The sequence below is a fragment of the Eschrichtius robustus genome, chromosome 8 (genome assembly GCF_028021215.1).
Source record: "Eschrichtius robustus isolate mEscRob2 chromosome 8, mEscRob2.pri, whole genome shotgun sequence".
Classification (NCBI taxonomy): Eukaryota; Metazoa; Chordata; class Mammalia; order Artiodactyla; family Eschrichtiidae; genus Eschrichtius; species Eschrichtius robustus.
Genome location: NC_090831.1, coordinates 53,826,711 through 53,853,175, shown reverse-complemented (window position 1 = coordinate 53,853,175; position 26,465 = coordinate 53,826,711). Strand labels below are relative to the sequence as shown.

Here is a 26,465-nt window from a genome sequence, read left to right as displayed (position 1 = left end):
AAAATTTATTTATTTATTTTTGGCTGCATTGGGTCTTCATTGCTGTGCGTGGGCTCTCTCTAGTTGCAGCAAGCAGGGGCTACTCTTCATTGTGGTGCGCGGGCTTCTCATTGTGGTGGTCTCTCTCGTTGTAGAGCACAGGCTCTAGGCACGCAGGCTCTAGAGCGCAGGCTCAGTAGTTGTGGTGCACAGGCTTGTTGCTCCGCGGCATGTGGGATCTTCCTGGACCAGGGCTCGAACCCGTGTCCCCTGTATTGGCAGGTGGATTCTTAACCACTGCACCACCAGGGAAGCCCCATACTCCTGGTTTTAATAATTTATTTTTAAGTTTTCATTATTTTTACTCATGTATTATTTTAGTAAATTAGTAATTTGAGGCTCGAGGTTAAAGCAAATGCATGCATTTCCTAGTAATATTGGCACTGTTAACCTTTGATTTTTTCTTAGCCACAAGGTGGCAGGAATTTCCATGTTAAATTCTTAGAGACATAGCCTTATTGAAGAATCCTCTAAAAAGTGTCATTCATAGAGCTTAAAAAGAGGCTTTTGAACTTGGTCCCTAACACCTGAGGGTCAGTGGCCAGTCATTATCTGAAATGAAGTATCCTGTACAATAACGGGGTGTTATCAACAGCAGTGAAAAATGTTGGGAAAATGTGTAATAGTTGCTAACTTAGGAACTCTTACCACCTTCCCATTTTACACATAGGGTTGAATTAAGACAGTTTAAGTTGACCAGAGTCACAGCTAGAGAAGTGGCACAGGAAGTCCATTCCATGGAATTGGACTCTGGAATGTATCCTCTTAATCTCCACGCTCTACTCACTCCTGCACAAGCACATCCCAGTTACAGAGATGCCCACGTAACAGATGCTACGGAAAAAAAGAAGTCAGCTGAGAATGTCACCTCAGCCCTTATCACCTAAAGAAGTGAGCTTTGGATGGCTGCAATGGAAAAGGCAAGAAGAAATCATGCCAGGTTAGTTTAGGCAACAGTCTTGCAGGAGCTCAGAGAACAGGCTCTCAGGGTTCAGCAGAGCAAGGCCTGGATGGACCAGCCTTCCCCAGCTCAAGCCAAATCTAGCTGTTCTTTAGGTGCCCAGAAGCAGTGGGTTGAACAAGAATTATTATTTACAGTAAATTATTATTTACTGTAAATTATCAAATTTACATTTGATAAGACCACTGTCTATAAATATGAGCATATATGCATGAATATATTAGTTTCTTGTCAGCCCTCATTTTGTAGCTGAATAACTGAAGCTCAGAGAGGTCAAGATTACAGTCAGAGCTGCCTGACTTCAGGGTCCATGCTTTCTCCACTACATCGAATGCCTCTCAAATAAAATTAATTCTCCTCAAAGAATGATAATGCACTTCACATCTTTTTAAAAAAACTTACTAGAAAACTTTAATAGTTTTCATAACATTGTACACAAAATTGATTTGTCCATTCTTTAAATCTATTCACTTTCTCTGAATACTCACTTATTTTCTAATTCTCTTTGATCTTTGGAATTCTTGAGGGGGAGACAACCCAGTATTCCTAGAAGGAAACTCAACTTGGACAGGAATTAAATCAGGTGATCCCTCTCCAAATACTTTTCCAGCACTGGAAGGCCCATCCTTGAGGATAGAGACTTTGCCTTTATGCACTGGCAACTTTTGGTCAATAACTGGTACTCAATAAATGTTAACGGGTTGACTACTAGAATGAAGGACATGATTTTTCATTCATTGAAATGCTCAATTTATTTGTTTAGATTATATAACTGCCTAAACGACAAACTCCTCACAGTCTTTTCGTCCCTCCTTGTGATCAACAGGATCCTGACAATCTCTAACAATCACTACAAAGTGCTTTTAGAATTAAAATGTCTCCACATTCAGCTTGCTGTCACGCTGAGAGTACCTTCAGCAGTCATTCTGCCTTGGCTAGCAGTCTGCCCTTCCCATGCCTGTACTCTTAATGCTGTGGAATTTTTACAGGGGGTTGTGGGTGCTAAATGTCAGCCAGTCCCCATGAAGGCTCACTCCAAACATCTGCAAAGCTATGTGGGTCTGTCTCCAAAATGCGCTCTCCCGTACAGCCGTGTAACTGTTAAATTAGACACTTCCCCTCTACCCAGCTAGCCTCACATAAACTGTCAAATAACACAACTGACACAGGCCTCTGACAATCTCCAAATATCCTTGGGTTTATCACGCTGTCCCTTATCTCCCATCTAACAGAGAGTTGGCTCTACCAAGTAATATTTATTACAGTCTTTGTTAAGATTAACATGTAAATGAATGGAGCCCCTGTGTTCTCATTGCTCACTTTTACCCCCAATCTACTTCGGGTAAAAAATGTGAAATTTTCTTGTTATTCCTCTTATATCATGATTGAAGAATAAAGTTTGTGAGAAATCAATTTGTTTTACAACATATACCACAACTTCTATAATGTCCTCACATAAACTGTTAACATTTTTAAAATAAATGAACAATACAAACAGAAGGAAAAAATGAGTATTTTAAGATATATTAAGAGCCTCCACAGACATGGAGATCAGACTTGTGGTTGCCAAGGGGGGTGGGGGGGAGGGAGAGGGATGAACTGGGAATTTGGGGTTGGTAGATGCAAACTATTACATTTAGAATGGATAAACAACAAGGTCCTACTGTATAGCACAGGGAACTATATCCAATCTCCTGGGATAAACCATAATGGAAAAGAATATTTAAAAAAGAATGTAGATATATGTAAAACTGAGTCACTCTGCTGTACAGCAGAGGTGGTACAACATTGTAAATCAACTATACTTCAATTAAAAAAAAAAAAAATTAAGAGTCTCATATTAAAACATTAAAAGTGAATCTCGAGTCTTGCTCCTGAGAAAGAAAAGTGAAATTAACATAATTAGATACTACTTTTCACCCACTTGATGGGCAAAGTTTGATAAAGCCCTGTGTTAGGGAGAATTAAGGAGAAATGGACTCACTCACAGTGCTGATGGGAATTTAAACTAGTTCAAGCTTTAGGAAGGATAACTCATCAATATCCAACAAAATTTTTTAAATGCACATCCATCTTGACTCAGCAAATCTACTTCTAGGAATTTAACCTATGGCTCTACTTGCACACTTGCAAAATGACTGCAAAAGGAATTCAATACATCATTGTTCATAACTGCAAGAGAACTAAAAATCCAATTTGGGAATAAGTCATTCCATATCCATACAATCAAATTCTATGCAACTATAAGAGATATATTTACATGTATAAAACGCTCAAATGTTATGGTATCATTTGGGTAAAAAGGAGGAAGAATACACACACGTACTGTTCTTCCACATGGTTATCTCCAAGGAAGGGAACAAGGTAGGTGGGAACAACACTGGGAGGAAGATCTGCACTACATACATCTTTAGACCTTTAAAATTCTGAACCATGTGAATATTACCAATTAAAAAAATAAAGTTCCACTTGTGTTATGCAAATTTCCAACTCTATCCCACCCCTATCTTTCTTTTCATAGTCCCTCCATGCGTGGGTACTGCCTTTGGTAACCTGGCTGTATTCCCACTCTTGCTGCTGGTTTCGCCTTTCCCCTTTAGGGCTCAGGGTCAGCCAGCACGGTCCTTTCTTTTCCCACACAGAGCAGACAGTCTGTTCCTGCCTGCAATTTAGCTGGCGGTGGTCAAAATTTCCATGGTCTGCTGATACTCAGCACTGCTGGGCACCTTGCATGCCATCCCTCCACGTTTGTGTTCTGAGCAGATCAGTCAAAAGCAGTATTGGTGGGATCCTCATTTCCTCTCTCTAGTGGTCAATCAGTTCATTAGATTATTCCCAAGCCTACAAAATTATCTTTTCCTAAGGAAGATTTTTTTGATCTGTGAAACTTTGCCTATTGCATCGGAATATATTTTTTTCCACCAAATTACATTAATCCCACTTCTGCACACTCCTAAATGACAACAGTAATCAGAAAAATCAGCGAACAAGAAAACTTAACATTTAACACTGTTGTTAGTTTAACACATGATAAACTTACCAGCTTTGGGCAAAACAGCAACAATATATGTTATCATAACCAATAATAAGGGGAAAAAAGTCTTTAATGTCATTTGGCAATGATACCCAGGCCCAGAGCTTTTTGCAAACAGGATGCAATTCAGCTTCATACTATGTCACTATATTCTTGGCATTAAAGATATACTGAAAATGTAATAAAAACTTTAACCAATGTAGGTTCTTATTAGACATTCAAACTTAAGAATTGCAAGGTCAAACTTTGCAAAATAAAGTTTATGTCTGCTACCCACCAGCCCAAAATATAAGTACTATATTTAACCTAGTTATTACACAGAGATTAAAAGTTTCAAACTGCTTACTGTCTAGCTTGCTCCTTACTGGAATAGGTTACATTAACGACTGCAGTTTCCGAGTCAGTGTTCACTAGAGGAAGAAAAAAAATGAAGAGGAAAAAAAAGGTTAGTTTTCTTTCTGCTTTCTTCCTTTTACAAATTTGAAAGCAATTGAGAAGACATGTACCTTGCTCACAGCTTTCCACCACTCCATACTGGACTAGTAAACTATCCAGCACCTAGCAGGAGGGGGAGAGAAAATGACAAATTTTCAATTTCCCATGTTATTAACGAGGGCAGGAATAGGTTTTAAAATCACAAAGGAATTGTGATGGAAATGAGTCCCCCGCCCCCAAAAAAAATAATAACTGGGGTTTGGGCCTACAAAAGTGAGGGAAGGGCCCCATAGGGAGCATACGGTGGGTTTTTCTCTTCTGCCTCTCCCGAGGTCCCTGACTTCGAGCAGATTTAACCAAGAAGTATAGGGGCTCAGCAAAACATTCAAAGCCACAGCTGCTGGTTCCTGAGGCTGGAGGACAAGCAAGCATGTAATTCTCATACACACACCACCAACACATCATCACACTTCCTCCTTGTATAGCAAGTCACAAGACAAGGGCCCACGTTAAGTTTTGTCTTTAAGATGTTCCTTTTCAAAGAACTTCCTTTTACAGCTGGAACAGATGTATCGAAACAGACTACTCTCAAGGCAGGCTAGCAAAATGAAGAAAGATATTCTGCCTGGAGTCTTGAACTAAAGACTAATCTAAGTGGTTTATCAATTCTTGGACAGTAGAAAGTATAAAAAGAAATGAGTCTGTGCTGTCAGTCTTCTAAGCCTACACTGAGTTGGAAAAAGCACAGTTGGAAACTGTCTATCTTTCCCGTAGCTGCATTATTGCACATGCATGTTATTCTAATGAAAGGCTGTTAAAACAGCAACTGAATTTTATTATAGTATAAACTGCAGGTGTACATCTCATCCATATAAACCAAATTCAACTATCATTCGCTTCCAAGAACTGTAACAGGTTTTTCTTGACAAGTAAAACAAAATAAACTTCTATTAATTTATAGTGAACCATTTACTCATCAATTTAATTGCAAAATTTGAAGGACACTCCCTTGAGAATGTTTTCTGGCCCCCAGGACACAGTAAACCATTAAGAAACTCACTATAAATAAGTTTTTATGGTAATTTCCTACTAAACTTTAAGCAAATTCTTCTAAAGCAATGTTTATCTTATGTGGTACCTTTCAGGCTTTTATTTTGTCTGCTGAGTCCAGACTGAAATCTATAGCAAGGTTTGTCTGGAGATGAACTTTTTATTTATTTATTTTTTCCATGTTAAATAAGGTTAACACCTATTTGTGAATGGAATGGTTAGTATTTTCATAGGTAAGTTTTGACATGGGGAATTTCCTGTGGGTGAGGTCTAGAAGCACAATGATCTTTGTCTCAAATTATAGCTACTGCTTAAATCATAAAGCTTAATTTTTTACTTTTAATTCAGAACACTGAACTGACTACATAAAATTTCATTTGTCTGTCTCAGCCATTAGAATGCATGCTCAGCACGAACAGGAAGTTTTTGTTCACTGTACTAGCCCCAGCACATAAAATATACAGGCAGAAAAGGACATTCAAATAGTTCATAAATGAAGTGAAGCATTCTCAGGAGGAAGTACTAGTATAGCTTATTAGGAACAGTACTGTTTATAACAGTGCTCACCTGTTTTAGAGGTAAGTCTGCTGTGAATGTAATGTTAAGAGACCTAATTTATAAAGGCCAAAAAATAGGAAACCGTTCACAATGCCATGCAAATAGATAGTATGCAACATGTAATGCCTTTAAAAATTTTTTAACAGCAATCTACTTATATTTTTAAAACTAAAAAAAAAATTTTTAATACCAATAAATGTTTTCTGTGTAAATTAAAAAATTCTAACAAGGTATTCATTCCAACTTAAATAATTAAAGCAGCAGGAAAGGTACATCTACCATTTAAAATTTAGCTTTTAAATGAAAGCCACTCCAATAGTAGAGCTTTATGAAATTTGGGTACCTTGAGGGGCAGAGGTACGGAGGCAGCTAGAGATGGTGGAGGAGGCGTGTAGGAAGTAGGGGGTAAGTGCCAATTTAATAGATGTTAATTTAAATAAACATCATTCTTAATTCTTCCTAAAAGCAATTTGTTCACTAAATACGTTAGTCTCCATGTAGCTTACCTTACACTACATTAACTTTTACTACTACAGAGAAAACACTACAAAAGTTAAATACCCATGATTTATAAACAATGTTGACTAAACCTACAATAATGCTAATGAAACTAATGCCTCCAGAAGGCCCACTGGCAAAGTGATATATGAATTATATATACATTGATATATGTATACACACAAATAGACACATATATTTATATGTGAATATATATACACATACAGACACAATTAATACAAGTAAATTTTTAACTTGAAAAAAACTGAGGAAATGTCCGTCAAATTTTTCACTGCATATATTATATATAAAGTTTAGTATATTCAAAACAAAACTGCTTGTAAGAGTTAAACATTCTAAGTAATAATAAATGCTATTGGTTGTCAACTGTCCCATGTGTAAAATCTCTAGAAATTAGAAACTACAGTCCTATCCACTAAAAATGGTAATTTTATTGTATGTAAATTAGCATCCCCATTTCCACAGCACCTTAGCTGACCTAATCCTCGAGATGAAAGCAATGTCATTTTATAATCTCTTCACCGATCTTTATTCTCCCACTAGACTAGTGATTTTTAACCATAGTGATGTGATTATTTGTCAGGTGTGTCACAAGTAACTTATTCCTAACAGTTATACTGGCTTCCATACTCCAGATAATTTATATGTGTATGATCATAGACCCCAATCCTCCTTGTTGGACGCATGTGTTTTAGAAGATGATGGGACAGTGTTGGTCATTACAGTCCAGGCGCCCCCTTCAGTGTGGCTCCTCCACACAGGGCTGCACTCGCTTCTAAACTTCGTAAGGGAAGGGACCGTGTCTTAGTTACCCGTGAGCCAAACACTGAGGAACAAAAAAAGGTAAGGGAGGGGTTAAAAAGAAGCCACAGAATAGTTTTGGTCCTAAGAGCAAAGGAAACAAATTCCAGGTTCATTTAAAAGTCCATAGTAAAAATAATAATAATAATAATAAAAAGTCCATAGTGATATAAACAAGTAGGAATTTATCACAAATTCATATAAAAAAGATGCAGACGTGGAAAGTCACAAGCATTCTAAAAACCAGTAAAATTAAAATTAAAAGCAGGATATTTAACACCCTCTTGCCCCAGCACACCTTTCACTCACGCGCACGCACACACATACACACAGACCAGTAATCTCCTGAACACCAAAACCAGACTCAAGACTTTGAGGAGGGGTTACAAGAAAGAAGTCATTCTGCCTATTCCTCATTTCAGCAGGGGCAGGAGAAAAGCCATCGGAGATGAAGGGAGCTTCCTTCAAATACAGCTCAACACATTATACAGAAACAGGAACCAGTTGTTGCCAGATATGGATAAAATCATCCCGGGAGCTTTGTTCTTTTACATCTATCTATAGAAGACCAGCTACATTAATAAAGAACAATTCTATACTGCACATCCCAATAGCATTTCTAATAAATAATGGTACAAATTTCAAATACAAGGTAGTTTTTAGAAATATCTACCTTAATGTAGATTGTTATACAACGTTACCATTATAATTGGATAACATTCAAACCATTCCCTCTGAAAAGGACTTTCAACTCAAGGAGGTCAACATACACAGACCAGGTCCCTGACAACCTCACAAGCCATGTTGCACACCACCTTCATCACTGATAAAACCCAGAGGGAGGGAATTCCCTGGCAGTCCAGTGGTTAGGACCCCACACTTTCACTGCCGGGGCCCTGGCTCAATCCCTGGTTGGCGAACAAAAATTCCACAAGCCGCACAGCACGGCCAAAAAAAAGAAAAAAAAAAGAAAAAAAAAAAAAAAAAAAAAACCACCCAGAGGGACTCTCAGCCTCCAGTGTAACACACAGACCTTCCAGACCTCCCAACTTTCTAGTCATCCTCAACTTTCACAAGTTACATCCTCTAACGTGGGGAGGAGACTATAATTTAGGATTCCATAAAATTATGTGATCACAGCGACCAAGAGAGAGAACAGTCCAAGCTACCATCCACTCACACACACCTCAAAGTCACAGAGAAAGATGAACACCAGAAGGGACCCTATTCAGGCAATGCTTGAGACCTGACACCTGTGCCCAAGCCCAATATTGAGTCCCTTTCTCCTCTGCTGCTGCGTTTTACGGTAAGAGGCAACACCATCTACAGTTATGTACACCAGGAACGTTGCATTCAACCTTGTTAACTGCACCTGCATCTCCCTCAAGCTCATCAATAAAAGTCCACCTACATATGCTACCTCCTACCTATTGCTCTGGGCCTGCCAGCTGCTTTCTCTTCTGCCACCACCCTAGACCAAGCCTCCAGCATCTCTCTCTGGACTACGGGAACATGCTCCTAAGTTGTCTCCCATATTCATTTTGTTTCTAATTGTTCTCATAACAGACCGGCATCATCCAGGGTCACAGCCACTGGCTACATGTGGCTATTACACACTTTAAATGTGGCTAATCCACACCTGAGATGTGCTTAAGTGTAAAACAAACTGCATACTTTGAATACTTAGTACAAAAAATATAAAATCTCAATTTTTAAAATATTGATCACATTAAAATTGTAATATATTAGATATACTGCGTTAAATAAAATATTATCAAAATTAATTTTCACTTGTTTTCTCTCTTGCTTTTTTAACATGGCTTCTAGAAAATTTTAAACTATCCAATAGAAAGCCTGAATTAGCTTTCTATTGGATAGTATTGGGCTAGATGGATTTTTAAAAGCTGAGCTAATCAACTCATACCCCTGCTGTAAACTCTAAGAACTTCCCTTTGTATTTGGGATAGGATCCAAAGTCCCTAAAGACGACCTCCCTGGTGGTCCAGTGGTTAAGATCCCTGCAGATTCGATCCCTGGTCGGGGAACTAGGATCCCACATGCCACGCGGCCAAAAAAAAAAAAAACAAAAAGCAAAGTCTCTAATGAGTGCCCTGAAGGCCCCATGTGACCTGCCCATCATCTAATGGCACTCTCTCCTCTCCAACAACACTGGCCTTTTTTTAGTAATAAATTATGAGTGATAACATTTGAGTGCTTTCTAGCAGCAGCACTGTCCCAAATGTTTAATCTGTTTTAACTCAGTTAATCCACACAAATCCCATGAAGTAACATCCTATTTTATAGATGGGTAAGTTATGACATGGGGAAGTTAAACAGTATTTCAACTTGGATAGATGGTTAAGTGATGGAGAAATGATTTAAACCCCAGCTGTCAGATTCCAGAGCTCACACTCTTAACCACTTGGTCAAGTAAGCTACCGCATTTCCCCACACAATTCGAATAAAATATAATGGTACAGACTGAAAGCAATTTAACCCTTACTTTGCTGCAAGATCAAAATCATCCTTTGGTAGGCAAAGAACTTTATCAACTCCCAGGGTCAATAAACTTCCCCACCCATGTTCCAAGTGCTCAACAGTTTATTTTTATGTACCTCAATCAGATGAAGATATTAACCAGCATTAACTTGTTCTATATTTTACTAAGAGAAATACTGGTTAAAAAAAAAAACACTCTAAATAACGCAAAGTTAGGGTCCCTTTTGACTAGGTAATAACTTCCCTACCAGTTACTCCACCAAGTGCTAAAAGAAACCACTGTCAGTTTGGTGGGTCTCTCCACATGTTTTTAGAAGTATGTGTTTCACATGAAAAAATGCTTAGGGACTTCCCTGGTGGCGCAGTGGTTAGGAATCTGCTTGCCAATGCAGGGGACATGGGTTCGAGCCCTGGTCCAGGAAGATCCCACATGTTGCAGAGCAACTAAGCCCGTGCACCACAACTACTGAGCCTGCGCTCTAGAGCCCGCACGCCACAACTACTGAAGCCTGCGTGTCTAGAGCCTGTGCTCCGCAACAAGAGAAGCCACCGCAATGAGAAGCCCGCGCGCGGCAACAAAGACCCAATGCAGCCAAAAATAAATAAACTAATTAAAAAAAAAAAGATGCTTAAAACCATAAGTCATTAAGGAAATGCAAATCAAAATCACAATAAGATACCACTTCATACCCACTAGAATGGCTATAATTTAAAAAACAGCAATGAAAATAAAATGTCTTGGCAAGAATGTAGAAAAATTAGAACTTTCATACATTGCTGGGAGGAATGTAAAATAGTGCAGCCTCTATGGAAAACAGTATGGTAGTTCCTCAAAAAATAATAATAAAAAATAGAATTACCATATGATCCAACAATTTCACTTCTGGGTACCTACCCAGAAGAACTGCAAGCAGGGACTCAGAGATATTTGTACACCTATGTTCATAGCAACATTATTCACAATCACCAAAAGGTAGAAGCAATCCAAGTGGATAAATAAAATGTGGCAGGGGTTACCACTTCCAACAGCTACAAATTACTAGAGGAAAGGGGGAAGACACAAGTTCAAAAGCCTGAGGATGATCCCAACATAATTCTGGGTAAAGGCACTAATTAAGAAGTGACTTGGGACTTCCCTGGCAGTCCAGTGGTTAAGACTTTGCCTTCCAATGAAGGGGGTGCAGGTTCGATCCCTGGTCGGGGAGCTAAGATCCCACATACCTCATGGCCAAAAAACCAAAACGTAAAACAGAAGCAATATTGTAACAAATTCAATAAAGACTTAAAAAAAAAAAAAAAAAAAAGAAGTGACTTATCTATCTTTTTCGACCCAAGGCAAAAAGAGCACGCTGGAATAAAAAGTTGCCCATATCTTCTCTTTCCCTCAATCTCTGCCTCCATCCTCATTAAGATAAGTATCACAAGTCCAATTTCCCAGTAATTTCCTTAAGCTTCTAAGTGCTTGCTTGCATGAACGCTCTCTAGGCCCTAGGAAGGACCCTGGCAATAGGCCATACAGTTAATTTTTCTTAAACTTGCAAAAGGAATATATATGGTGATTAAAATAAACACAGCAAATAGACCACTGTCTATTTCCACCTGGAATTCACCTGTGTCACGTATCCCCTTGTTGAGTGTGCTGGAATAGAAGCAAGCCCTTGGGGGATCCAGTTAGAGGGAGCTGGTTGGACAGACACTGAGTTTGAGCCTAACAGGACAGCCAAAGATTCACAATCATACAGCTTATGGTTAAATTAAAATTGCTAGCCTCCAGGGCTTCCCTGGTGGCACAGTGGTTAAGAATCCGCCTGCCAATGCAGGGGACACGGGTTCGAGCCCTGGTCCGGGAGGATCCCACATGCCGCGGAGCAAAGAAGCCCGTGCGCCACAACTACTGAGCCTGTGCTCCAGAGCCCGTGCTCCGCAACAAGAGGAGCCACCGCAGTGAGAAGCCCGTGCACCGCAAAGAAGAGTAGCCCCTGCTCACTGCAACTAGAGAAAGTCCGTGTGCAGCAACGAAGACCCAACACAGCCAAAAATAAATAAATTTATTTAAAAAAAAAAATTGCTAGCCTCCAGAAAAACTCCTACCACCCTATGCCACCTCACCAGACATCTGACCCAAAGTGTGCAGGGCTAGAGAGTGTGGACCACGTGGATCACAAATGCACCTACAGCCCCCTTCCTTAGACCTATGTAGTAAGTGGAGGAGAAACCAGGTATGGGGTATATGAAACGAGAAACTAGCCAGTAGAAAAATTTTCCAAGCGTCAAGAATGTAAAACTGTAAGCAGAGAATTAGGTTCCCATTTTGTCTGTTCAAAATGGAAGGCCTCTCCTGTAGGAATACAGTACATGGTGCATTTTATGTTTAAAAAAAAAAGAAAAAAAAAATTTTTTTTTCTTATTTCGTGGGGATGAGTAAAATAAAACTTTTCAGAATTCCTGTGGGGGGAAAAAGAAGAAGTGACTTGTCTAAATGAGGTGAAAAATATCCAAAACTGTAGTGGCCTCCAAAAGTGGTAGCAGACCATCTCACTGCCCCCATTAAAGCTTATTTAAAAATAAAAGACAACAGCATCTGGAGAAGAAAAATAAAGAAAGGGGTTGGTTCCAAAATAAATACTGATAAAAATATTTGCCCATAAGAACTAGTCCTTCAGATGTGCAGCAGTTATTCTACTGGGCTCCATGGGGCCTTATAATAAAATATCTGGAACTGATGAATGGGTAAACAATACGTGGTATACTCATACACTGGAATATCATCAAGCCATAAAAAGAAATGAAGTACATACTACAACGTAGATGCACCTTGAGAATATTATGCTAAGTGAAAGAGGCCACGTACTGTATAATTTCATTTACATGAAATATCCACAATAGGTGAATCCATAGAGACAGAAAGATTAATGGTTGCCAGCGGCTGGGAAGAGGGTGGAAGGGAGGAAGGGCAGTGACTGTTAATGCTGTGAGTTTACTCTTTGGGATAATAAAAGTGTTCCAGAATTAGTGGTGATTCCTAACCTTGTGAATACACTAAAAAACATTGAATTGTATGCTTCAAAGAGGTGAATTTTATGGTATGTCAATTATAGCTCAAAATTCCAATAAAGAAGAAAATGTTTAAGACATAACAGGATATAAACTTAGACATGAGCCAACCTTGTAGAAAAGCGCCTATCATACTAGACTGAACTGAGAGTCTAACATTACAATGTAACCATTGGGAGAAAGGTTTTTTCTTCTTTCCTTGTGACTTTCTAAGTTTTCTACAATGACCATGTAATTTTGCAATCAGGAAAAAAAAAATGAGATCATTAAATTGGATTATATTGGCCTTTACATTGTTTTCCAAAAAGGTAATGCCAAGAAATGAGTGTTGGGAATTCCCTGGTGGTGCAGTGGTTAGGACTCCACGCTTCCACTGCAGGGGGCACTGCCGGGTTTGATCCCTGGTTGAGGAACTAAGATCCCGCACGCTGTGCGGTACGGCCAAAAAAAACATAAAAGAAATGAGTGTTCTCCTCTCCTATTCTTAAGGCTCTCACTGGACAGTGCTGGAGTAACAATTAAACCAAAAATTAGTTAATTGCTTAATAAACATCTTTAAAATGGAACATATTTTTGGTTCAATTGAACAAATGACAAAGCCAAACGCATGAATTACTTGGGGACTGGGCAGAGGAAGGAAAGAGTCTAAGCACACCAACCCACTGTAGCAGCCCTGAACCAATAGTGCTAAGACAAGGTCAGGGTGCTAGAAGAGAATGGCCTGGGGACAAAAGTCAAGTGGAATCCCTTCCCTCCACTGCTACGTGTTTCCTGTGACAGACATGCATGTCATAAGTTTAGCTGCTTTTGAACAGTGATGTGGACAAGTCATCAGAGCGGTGTCAAACTAGTGACAAAAGCAGCCCATACAAATGTCCTTGACATTTCTCCATTCTGAAATGCATTGGTCAGGTGGGGCAGGAGGATCCACCAGGGTGTCCTCACACCCATTGCTCTCAGTCTCTGGTAGTGTGTGTTCAAAATCAAGGCTTTACTTGGAGCCCAGCCATGTATTTGCTATATTTAAAAACTGCTAATTAAGCCCTTGAGTATTGCTTTTGGCACCAAATTCTACTGCACAAGCTTTTCATCCAGATCCCATGCCTCAGACTGTAACATGATCCTGCTTTATGCTGTTCAGAAAAGATCTGAGCACCAACTTGGAACAGCACCTATTACTGATAAATTGGGACTGGAAATAGACAGGCTCAAGTAATTGTAAAGGTTTTAATAAGTAGCAAAGGTCCATCAGTAAACAAGGAGAAGTTGTACTTAGAGGAAGACAATTTAGCTAACTGCAAACTTTTCAGGAAATCAAGTCTATAAAATAGCAAGCTCACCTCTTAGAGGCTCTCTTTAGTCACCAACCAAGTTTACCTCGGGTTTTTAAAAGATCTTGGGGGTCCGGGGTGGTGGGGCGGGGAGGGGGTCCTCAATTTTCTGATCTTCAAACTACTCCTCCCTGCTTCCTTCTTCAACTGCAGAGATTCCCAGAGTCCTGTCTACAACTCACCACGCCCAGCACATACTTGGTTTGGAAACTGTATGCTCTGCGGCTTCTACTCGGTCGCTTCAAAACATACCTCCAGGTACTTGCTCTCCACATGGCAACTCCGCGTCTCTGTTACTGCTCAGTGAATCGAAGTCTTATATGGGTGTATTTTAGAAGCAAAACCATGGTCAGCTCTCCACATCCTAGTAGCAGGGGGTGCTAAAAATCCGAGCACCAATTTCTAAGATGGGTTGGAAGATTCATAACCTGGTGATTTCCTCAAATACAGAAAAGCTATTTCAAAATTCATATTCAGCCATGAATACAACAAACATAGCCACTACACTATGTGAATTTTAAATTTAAAACCCTTGAACTTCCCCATGTCTCTTAGGGGAAAAAAATCCAGGCAATTTAATATGGTTCAAAACATTATCGTGTATTGCTCTACAACCTCATCTCTCATCTAATCCCAACTAATTCCTTAATAACCATCTTTAAAATGGCATTTTGGTTCTTGTTATCCTCTAGAATGCAATCCCTGATCACTCCCGGTCTTGGTTAACCCCCTGTATTGGGTTGAAGAGTGTCCTTTAAAAATTCATGTCCACCAGTACCTGTGAATGGGCTCTAATCCAATGACTGGCACCCTTTTAATAAGAGGAAAAACTGGACACACAGACACACAGGGGGAGCACCACCTGACCACCTAGGGAGAGACTGGAATGATGCAACTACAAGCCAAGGAATACCCATGATTGCTGGCAACCACCAGGAGCTAGGAGAGAGGCTCGCCAGCACCTTGATTTCAGACTGCTACCCTCCAGAACTGTGAGAGATCACATTTCTGTTGTTTTAATCCTCCCAGTTTGTGGGAATTCAATACGGCAGCTTCATGAAACAAATACACTCCCCATCCTCCACAGTAAACACCTTGTACTTAACTCTGGGTCTTGTCTTTACTATAATAGGCCGTTTATCTGTCCACGTTGGAATTAGACTCTACCTCAGTGCTCTATCTTGACTAGGACTTAGCACACAATTACAGACTTTGGAAATCCAACACGGCAACAGAGAACCCATGTCACTGGCAGCTCTGTGTACACACAATAACTAACCTTCAAATATTCTTTCCACTCTTCACATAACATTAGCACATTTAATCATCCAGACAATCGTCAAAAGTAGATAATAACCCTGTTTTCAAGATGCAAAAACTGAGATTCTAAGAGGAAAGGCCACATGCCCAGTCAGAGAGCAAAGACATGTGGAGTCAGGATTTGGAACCCCCCGCAACTCTAAAGCCAGTGCTCATTACATCACACCATCCATTTCTCAGAAGGCCACCATCTCAAATGGAAAAGGCTTCTTCAAAAGCTTTTCACACCAACATGAAGGGAAGAAAATTGATAAATGTAGAAGCTGGCGGACAGGCACAGGGGGACTCATTATATACTCTCTACTTGTATATGCTAATATGTAAGTAGAGAAAATATCAAAGTTCTTCATACTCATTGAAGCGATGCCTGAGTTTTTAAGTCCAATTCAAAGTATCAGTACTTCTCAACAATTTTAACAATCCTTGGGCAAAGGTATAATATTTGTACCATTCATTAAAACTTCAGTATGTAATAGACACTACCCAGGTCATTATCTCTGAATACACCAAGGACAGGTTCACAGAAAACCTGCTTCTCTGAATTTCGGAGAACAGGGAAGACTTTCTGAGTAAAATAAAACTATATCTCACCAGATTTATTTTTTCCAAGATTAAGTTTCCCAGTATTTCAACTATGCTCTAAGAAAAATGTTCTCTCATTTTTTTATACTCTACAGACAAAAAAAAAATTTTAGTTTTTCGAGCAGTTTTTCTAAAATTAAAAAAAAAAAAAAATCACGCACTGTATCTGTCAGAATTTAAATCATGACCAAAAGTTTAGCTTAAATTCAAATTCACTCATATCACAACCAGTGCATCATCTGTCATCTCAGTAATTATCCTCCCACCACTTTCTATACAATTGTTCTATTATAACCTCTACTGTGAAATGAAAAGGCCCTACTCATTAGTGATACCTCAGATAAATATAAAGATCAAGGGAACTCCCTGGTGGCGCAGTGGTTAAGAATCTGCCTGCCAATGCAGGGGACGTGGGTTCTGAGCCCTGCTCCGGGAAGATCCCACATGCCGCGGAGCGACTAAGCCCATGCACCGCAACTGCTGAGCCTGCGCTCTAGAGACCGCGAGCCACAATTACTGAAGCCCGCGCGCCTACAGCCCGTGCTCCGCAACGAGAGAAGCCACTGCAATGAGAAACCCGTGCACCACAACAAAGAGTAGCCCCCGCTCGCCACAACTAGAGGGAGCCCGCGTGCAGCAACCAAGACCCAATGCAACCAAAAATAAAAAGTAGAAAAAAAATAAAGATCAAAATACCAGAACCCTGTAACAAATTCACTAATTTTCCTTAAGCAAAGCCATGTGCAAAAACACTCTAAGTGCACTGATCATTTTGATAAATAAATCTTTAATAATTATTACATACATACAATGAATACTGATAGAAGTTGGGAGAAAAACTAGGACAGGTGACCTGATGGATTTACATGTTTACATGCAGGCTACCATGCAAATCATTTATCTGATAAGGAACTTGTATCTAGAATATGTAAAGAACTCTAGAATATGTAACAAACTCTTAAAACTCAATAATAAAGACAAATAACACAATTTAAAAATTGGCAGAGGATCTGAATAGACATTTCTCCAAAGAAGATACGCAAATGGCCAAAAAGCACATGCAAAGACGCTTGACATCCATCATTAGTCATCAGGGAAATGCAAACCAAAACCACAATGAAATATCACTTTACACCCACTAGTATGGCTATAATCAAAAAGTTAGATAATAACAAGTGTCGACAAAGGGTGTGGTGAAACCAGAAGTCTCACATGCTACTGGTAAGAAGTGTAAAACGGTACAGTCACTCTGGAAAAATGTTGGGCAGTTCCTCAAAACCTTAAACAGAGTTACCATCGGTCTCACCAATTCCACTACTAGGTATATACCCAAGAGAAATGAAAACATATGTTCACATACCAAAAAACTGTACATAAATGTTCATAGCAGTATCACTCACAATAGCCAAAAAAGTACAATCATCCCAAATATCCATCAACAGATGAATGAATAAACAAAATGTGGTATATCCATACAATGGAATATTATTCAGCAATAAAAAGGAATGAAGTATTGATGCATACTACAACCTGAAGGAGCCTTGAAAACATTTTGCTAACTAAAAGAAACCAGACACAAAGACTACAACGATTACATTTTATAAACTGTCCAGAATAGGCAGATCTACAGAGACAGAAAGTTTACACATTACTTAGGGCTAAGAGGGATGGGAAGACAGGGGGTGATAGCTAAAGGATACAGGATTTCTTTTTGAGGTGATGAAAATATTCTAAAATTAAGTGTGGTGATAGTTGTACATATCTGAATATACCAAAAAACATTGACTTGTATACTTCAAATAGATGAATTGTTTGATACGTGGACTATAATTCAACAAAACTGTAGAACAATGGGGGGAGGTACTTATAAGAATAAGAAACTGGAAACAATCTATACAAACAACATAAGATAAATCAGTCTTTACCAATTATACAGACATTAAAAAAGAATGGCCATGAATGGTTCTCTATAGCATACCTGGTAGGTACTAACAACTAGTTTGCAAAACAGCACCGATTGTGTCATACTTTTTGTGTAAACCACACGTGCATAGCCAAAAACTAAAGGATGTTCAGAAAGTTCTGAAATAAATCCCCTAGCCAAAAGAAATTCTGACTTTTTGTTTGGCTTTTTATATAAGCAGCATGTATTTTCTTTACAAAAATAAGAAAAACTTTTAGTTCATGGTGTCATTTATATGCCAACTTCCTTGCTTTATTACCAAAGATGACAGGTATATTTTCCAGGTTGGCTCCAGGACCCAGGAACCAACTTGAAAGAGCTCCCACTGGCTAAAAATGGAACAATTTGACCATAGTAAAGCTAACAAAAAATGGACTGAAACAGAAAGTGTTATAAACTCAAAGCACTTAAAGAAAAGTATCACTTACCACTGGAGAGCTGACAGCTGATAAATATTGATAGCTATAATCAAATATTTATCTTGCCATTTTTGTAAGAAATGAACCACATAGTACATCTGAAGAAGTTTCTCTTTATAAAGGTGGCTCAATTAATAAATAAAATAATAGAATCAGAAAATCACCATTTTGCCTCCTTTCATGAAATAATGAATTTCTCAAAATCTATGGCTACTATATCACAGAAAGAGAAAACCAAATATGTGCTTCCTGACAGAAGTCTGTACCACCACCTATGAATTATTCTTCCTTAAAGAGAAAGGAGAAGGAGAGGGAGGAAAAAAGGGAATCTGAATGTGATCAAGCCTTTTGTGGTTCTCAACCTTGACAGCACAGTAGAATCGCCTGAGAAGCCTAAAATACTGGTGCCTGGGCCCTAATACCCTGGAGATCTGATTTAATTAGTCTGGAATATAGCCTGAACATTATGATGTTTTATAAAAATCCCCGATTGATTCTAACATGCAGCCAAGATTAAGATCACTGCTCTAGATCTAATTACCAATTCACAGGATTTAGAGGACTGAGAAACAAAAGTACAAACAAGGATGAAATCAGCTAATGTAGACAAGACAGGACCAAAAAATCCAGTTTCTTCAACAAATTGCAAGCAAACAGGAAAGAAAAAGGAGTGGGTATCCAAAGATTAAGAGGCTTAAGGGAAAAATCAACCAACTGCAAAGTGTGGACCTATTTGGATCTTGATGCAAACAAATTATTTTTTAAATATGTGGGGCAACTGAAATATCTGAACACACTTCACATTTTATAATAACAATTTGTGTGATGATATTGGTTTTATTTTCTTAAGTTCTTATCTTTTAGAAATATACGCTGAAATAATTATCAGTAAAATTATTTATTAAGATTTATTCAAAATTATCTGACAGGGGGAGGAAATGAGATTGGCCATAAACTGATAATTGTTGAAGTTAGGTGATGGGTCCATGGGGTAGTTTATTATACTATTCTCTTTACATTTGTATATGCTTTCAACTATCCACTTTAGAAAGCTTTAAAAATATGAAACATGTTTGAAGTTAAAAGATCTAATATGGCTAAAGAATGTGCATACAGTTCATACAAATCAATACGATAATAAGAATTATAACCAACAGTCTTTGAAAGACATTTTAGAAAACAAGAAGACAAACTAGAGATTGGAAGCAAAGCAAATATCTGATAAAAAGCTTTTATCAGAATACATATCAGAAATCTCAAAACTCAATGATAAAACAAATTTTTAAATGTTCAAAAGATTTAGGAGAACACCAGAACCACAACTAACTGTTGAACAGTCATCGACAGGAAAACACTGGAACTCACCAAAAAAGATACCCCACATCCAAAGACAAAGGAGAAGCCACAATGAGATGGTAGGAGGGGCGAAATCACAATAAAATCAAATCCCATAACTGCTAGCTGGGTGACTCACAAACTGGAGAACACTTATACCACAGAAGTCCACCCACAGGAGTGAAGGTTCTGAGCCCCACATCAGGCTTCCGAACCTGGGGGTCAAGCAACAGGAGGAGGAATTCCTAGAGAATCAGAGTTTGAAAGCTAGCAGGATTTGATTGCAGGACTTCGACAGGACTGGGAGAAACACAGACTCCACTCTTGGAGGGCACACACAAACTAGTGTGTGCATCGGGACCCAGGGGAAGGAGCAGTGACCCCAGGGGAGACTGAACCAGACCTACCTGCTAGTGTTGGAGGGTCTCCTGCAGAGGCGCGGGGTGGCTCTGTCTCACCGTGAGAACAAGGACACTGGCAGCAGAAGTTCTGGGAAGTACTCCTTGGCGAGAGCCCTCCCAGAGTCCGCCATTAGCCCCACCAAAGAGCCCGGGGTAGGCTCGGTGTTTGGTCCCCTCAGGCCAAAGAACCAACAGGGAGGGAAACCAGCCCCACCCATCAGCAGACAAGTAGATTAAAGTTTTACTGAGCTCTGCCCACCAGAGCAACAGTCAGCTCTACCCACCACCAGTCCCTCCCATCAGGAAACTTGCACAAGCCTCTTAGATAGCCTCATCCACCAGAGGGCAGACAGCAGAAGCAAGAAGAACTACAATCCTGCAGCCTGTGGAACAAAAACCACATTCACAGAAAGATAGACAAGATGAAAAGGCAGAGGGCTATGTACCAGATGAAGGAACAAGATAAAACCCCAGAAAAACAACTAAATGAAGTGCAGATAGGCAACCTTACAGAAAAAGAATTCAGAGTAATGATAGTGAAGATGATACAGGACCTCGGAAAAAGAATGGAGGCAAAGATGGAGAAGATGCAAGAAATGTTTAACAAAGATCTAGAAGAATAAAGAACAAACAAACAGAGATGAACAATACAATAACTGAAATGAAAAATACACTACAAGGAATCAATAGCAGAATAACCGAGGTAGAAGAACAGATAAGTGACCTGGAAGACAGAATGATGGAATTCACTGCTGCGGAAAAGAATAAAGAAAAAAGAATAAAAAGAAATGAAGACAGCCTAAGAGACCTCTGGGACAACATTAAGCGCAACAACATTCGCATTGTAGGGGTCCCAGAAGGAGAAGAGAGAGAGAAAGGACCCAATAAAATATCTGAAGAGATTATAGTCGAAAACTTCCCTAACGTGGGAAAGGAAATAGCCACCCAAGTCCAGGAAGCGCAGAGAGTCCCATACAGGATAAACCCAAGGAGAAATGCGCAGAGACACATAGTAGTCAAAGCGGCAAAAATTAAAGACAAAGAAAAATTATTAAAAGCAGCAACGGAAAAATGACAAATTACATACAAGGGAACTCCCATAAGGTTAACAGCTGATTTCTCAGCAGAAACTCTACAAGCCAGAAGGGAGTGGCATGATATACTTAAAGTGATGAAACGGAAGAACCTACAACCAAGATTACTCTACCCAGGAAGGATCTCATTCAGATTCGATGGAGAAATCAAAAGCTTTACAGACAAGTAAAAGCTAAGAGAATTCAACACCACCAAACCCGCTCTACAACAAATGCTAAAGGAACTTCTCTAAGTGGGAAACACAAGAGAAGAAAAGGACCTACAAAAACAAACCCAAAACAATTAAGAAAATGGTCATAGGAACATACATATCGATAATTACCTTAAACGTGAATGGATTAAATGCTCCAACCAAAAGACACAGGCTTGCTGAATGGATACAAAAACAAGACCCATACATATGCTGTCTACAAGAGACCCACTTCAGACCGAGGGACACATACAGACTGAAAGTGAGGGGATGGAAAAAGAATTCCATGCAAATGGAAATCAAAAGAAAGCTGGACTAGTGATACTCGTATCAGATAAAATAGACTTTAAAATAAAGAATGTTACAAGAGACAAGGACACTACAGAATGATCAAGGGATCAATCCAAGAAGAAGATATAACAATTATAAATATATATGCACCCAACATAGGAGCACATCAATACATAAGGCAACTGCTAACAGCTATAAAAGAGGAAATCGACAGTAACACAATAATAGTGGGGGACTTTAACACCTCACTTACACCAAGGGACAGATCATCCACACAGAAAATTAATAAGGAAACACAGCTTTAAATGACACAATAGACCAGTTAGATTTCATGGATATTTAAAGAACATTCCATCCAAAAACAGCAGATTACACTTTCTTCTCAAGTGCACATGGAACATTCTCCAGGATCACATCTTGGGTCACAAATCAAGCCTCAGTTAATTTAAGAAAACTGAAATCATATCAAGCATCTTTTCTGACCACAACGCTATGAGATTAGAAATCAATTACAGGGAAAAAAACCTTAAAAACACAAACACATTTTAGGCTAAACAATGCGTTACTAAATAACCAAGAGATCACTGAAGAAATCAAAGAGGAAATCGAAAAATACCTAGACACAAATGACAATGAAAACACGACGATCCAAAACCTATGGGATGCAGCAAAAGCAGCTCTAAGAGGGAAGTTTATAGCAATACAATCCTACCTCAAGAAACAAGAAAAATCTCAAACTAACCATACACCTAAAGGAACTAGAGAAAGAAGAACAAACAAAACCCAAAGTTAGCAGAAGGAAAGAAATCATAAAGTTCAGAGCAGAAATAAATGAAACAGAAACAAAGAAAACAATAGCAAAGATCAATAAAACTAAAAGCTGGTTCTTTGAGAAGATAAACAAAATTGATAAGCCATTAGCCAGACTCATCAAGAAAAAGAGGGAGAGGACTCAAATCAATAAAATTAGAAACAAAAAGGAGAAGTTACAACAGACACCGCAGAAATACAAAGCATCCTAAGAGACTACTACAAGCAACTTTATGCCAATAAAATGGACAACCTGGAAGAAATGGACAAATTCTTAGCAAGGTATAACCTTCCAAGACTGAACCAGGAAGAAACAGAAAATATGAACAGACCAATCACAAGTAATGAAATTGAAACTGTGATTAAAAATCTTCCAACAAACAAAAGTCCAGGGCCACATGACTTCACAGGTGAAGTCTATCAAACATTTAGAGAAGAGCTAACATCCATCCTTCTCAAACTCTTCCAAAAAATTGCAGAGGAAGGAACACTCCCAAACTCATTCTATGAGGCCACCATCACCCTGATACCAAAACCAGACAAAGATACTACAAAAAAAGAAAATTACAGACCAATATCACTGATGAATATAGATGCCAAAATCCTCAACAAAATACTAGCAAACAGAATCCAACAACACATTAAAAGGATCATACAGCATGATCAAGAGGGATTTATCCCAGGGATGCAAGGATTCTTCAATATATGCAAATCAACCAATGTGATACACCATATTAACAAACTGAAGAATAAAAACCATATGATCATCTCAATAGATGCAGAAAAAGCTTTTGACAAAATTCAACACCCATTTATGATGAAAACTCTCCAGAAAGTGGGCATAGAGGGAACCTACCTCCACATAATACAGGCCATATATGACAAACCCACAGCAAACATCATTCTCAATGGTGAAAAACTGAAAGCATTTCCTCTAAGATCAGGAACAAGACAAGGATGTCCACACTTGCCACTATTATTCAACATAGTTTTGGAAGTCCTAGCCATGGCAATCAAAGAAGAAAAAGAAATAAAAGGAATACAAATTGGTAAAGAAGAAGTAAAACTGTCACTGCAGATGACATGATACTATACATAGAGAATCCTAAAGATGCCACCAGAAAATAAGTAGAGCTAATCAATGAATTTGGTAAAGTTGCAGGATACAAAATTAATGCACAGAAATCTCTTGCATCCCTATACACTAATGATGAAAAATCTGAAAGAAATTAAGGAAACACTCCTATTTACCACTGCCACAAAAAGAATAAAATACCTAGGAATAAACCTAACTAGGGAGACAAAAGACCTGTATGCAGAATTGTATGAAAGAAATTAAACATGATACCAACAGATGGAGAGATATACCATGTTCTTGGAATGGAAGAATTAATATTGTGAACATAACTATACTACCCAAAGCAATCTACAGATTCAATGCAATCCTATCAAATTACCAATGGCATTTTTTACAGAACTAGAACAAAAAATCTTAAAATATGTATGGAGACACAAAAGACCCCGAATAGCCAAAGCAGTCTTGAGGGAAAGAAATGGAGCTGGAGGAATCAGACTCCCTGACTTCAGACTATATTATAAAGCTACAGTAATCAAGACAATATGGTACTGGCACAAAAACAGAAATTTAGATCAATGGAACAAGATAGAAAGCCCAGAGATAAACCCACACACCTATGGTCAACTAATCTATGACAAAGGAGGCAAGGATATACAATGGAGAAAGACAGTCTCTTCAATAAGTGGTGCTGGAAAAACTGGACAGCTACATGTAAAAGAATGAAATTAGAACACTCTGTAACACCATACACAAAAATAAACTCAAAATGGATTAGAGACCTAAATGTAAGACCAGACACTATAGAACTCTTAGAGGAAAACACAGGAAGAACACTCTTTGACATAAATCCCAGCAAGATCTTTTTTGATCCACCTCCTGGAGTAATGGAAATAAAAACAAAAATAAATGGGACCTAATGAAACTTCAAAGCTTTTGCACAGCAAAGGAAAGCGTAAACAAGACGAAAAGACAACCCTTGGAATGGGAGAAGATATTTGCAAACAAATCAACGGACAAAGGATTAATCTCCAAAATATATAAACAGCTCATGCAGCTCAATATTAGAAAAACAAACAATCCAATCCAAAAATGGGCAGAAGACCTAAATAGACATTTCTCCAAAGAAGACATACAGATGGCAAGAAGCACATGAAAAGCTGCTCAACATCATTAATTATTAGAGAAATGCAAATCAAAACTACAATTAGGTATCACCTCACACCAGTTAGAATGGGCATCAGAAAATCTACAAACAACAAATGCTGGAGAGGGTGTAGAGAAAAGGGAACCCTTTTGCAGTGTTGGTGGGAATGTAAATTGATACAGCCACTATGGAGAACAGTATGGAGGTTCCTTAAAAAACTAAAAATAGAATTACCATATGACCCAGCAATCCCACCACTGGGCATGTACCCAGAGAAAACCATAATTCAAAAAGACACATGCACCCCAATATTCACTGCAGCACTATTTACAATAGCCAGGTCGTGGAAGCAACTTAAACGCCCATCAACAGACGAATGGATAAAGAAGATGTGGTACATATATACAAAGGAATATTACTCAGCCATAAAAAGGAATGAAATTGGGTCATTTATAGAGACGTGGATGGATCTAGAGACTGCCATACAGAGTGAAGGAAGTCAGAAAGAGAAAAACAAATAACGTATATTAACGCATGTATGTGGAACCTAGAAAAATGGTACAGATGAACTGGTTTGCAGGGCAGAAATAGAGACACAGATGTAGAGAACAAACGTATGGACACCAAGGGGGGAAAGTGGTGGTGGGGGTGGGGTGGTGGGGTGATGAATTGGGAGATTGGGATTGACATGTATACACTGATGTGTATAAAATGGATGACTAACAAGAACCTGCTGTATAAAAAAATAAATAAAATTCAAAAATTCAAAAAAAAAAGATTTAAACAAGGCACTTCACAAAAAAGGATCTAAGAATAGCAAATACACACAAGAAAAAAATGTTCAATTAGGCAAATGCATATCAAAACTATAATGACATACCCCTTCACACCCTCTAGGATGGCTAAAATAAAAAGACAGAAAATAACTGTTGGCAAGGATATGGAGAAATTGTAACCCACCTTCATTGCTAGGGGCAATGTAAAATGGCCCAGTCACTTTGGAAAACAGTTTAGCAGTTCCTCAAAATATTAAATACAGCGTTGCCATATTACTCAGCAACTCCAACAATAATTATTCTACTAGGTCTATATCAAGAGAACTGAGACTATTTGCTCACACAAAAACTTATTCAACAGCAGCATTATTTGTATATTCAAGAAGTGGAAACCATCCAAATGTCCATCAATTGATGAATGGATAAACAAAATGTGGTACAGCAACACAATGGAATATTTAGCAATTAAAAGGAATCAAGTATCAGTAATATTTAGCTTAACACAGACAGTTACATATAGATATATTTATAGACATGTATATACACAGGTTAGTATATACACCTGTATTTCCTTGCTCTGATAGCTGAAAGAACATGAAAGCAATAAGCATCCCAGTAGCAATGGTCATACCTACTGCCCAGATCTTGGTTTCTAATACCGTTCTCAAATAAAAGGAGCCAAGCCTCCTTAGAGAAATGGCTGATTCTAGGACTGGAGCAAGAACTATGGAATATCTTCTAGTGCCAAAAAGTAAGGAAGTGCTTAAAAAAACAAAACAA

The 26,465-nt window shown here is 38.6% G+C and overlaps 1 protein-coding gene across 1 annotated transcript in view; it reads right to left on the bottom strand.

Annotated features, from left to right (window-relative positions):
- Nucleotides 1-26,465, bottom strand: part of IGF2BP3 (insulin like growth factor 2 mRNA binding protein 3) — a 147,024-nt gene that overhangs the window by 31,380 nt on the left and 89,179 nt on the right. The window contains exons 4-5 of the mRNA XM_068550495.1: nucleotides 4,541-4,592; nucleotides 4,381-4,444 (exon numbers count right to left, since the gene is read on the bottom strand). Coding sequence (XP_068406596.1) covers nucleotides 4,381-4,444; nucleotides 4,541-4,592 — 116 coding nt within the window. The remainder of the gene's footprint in view (nucleotides 1-4,380; nucleotides 4,445-4,540; nucleotides 4,593-26,465) is intronic.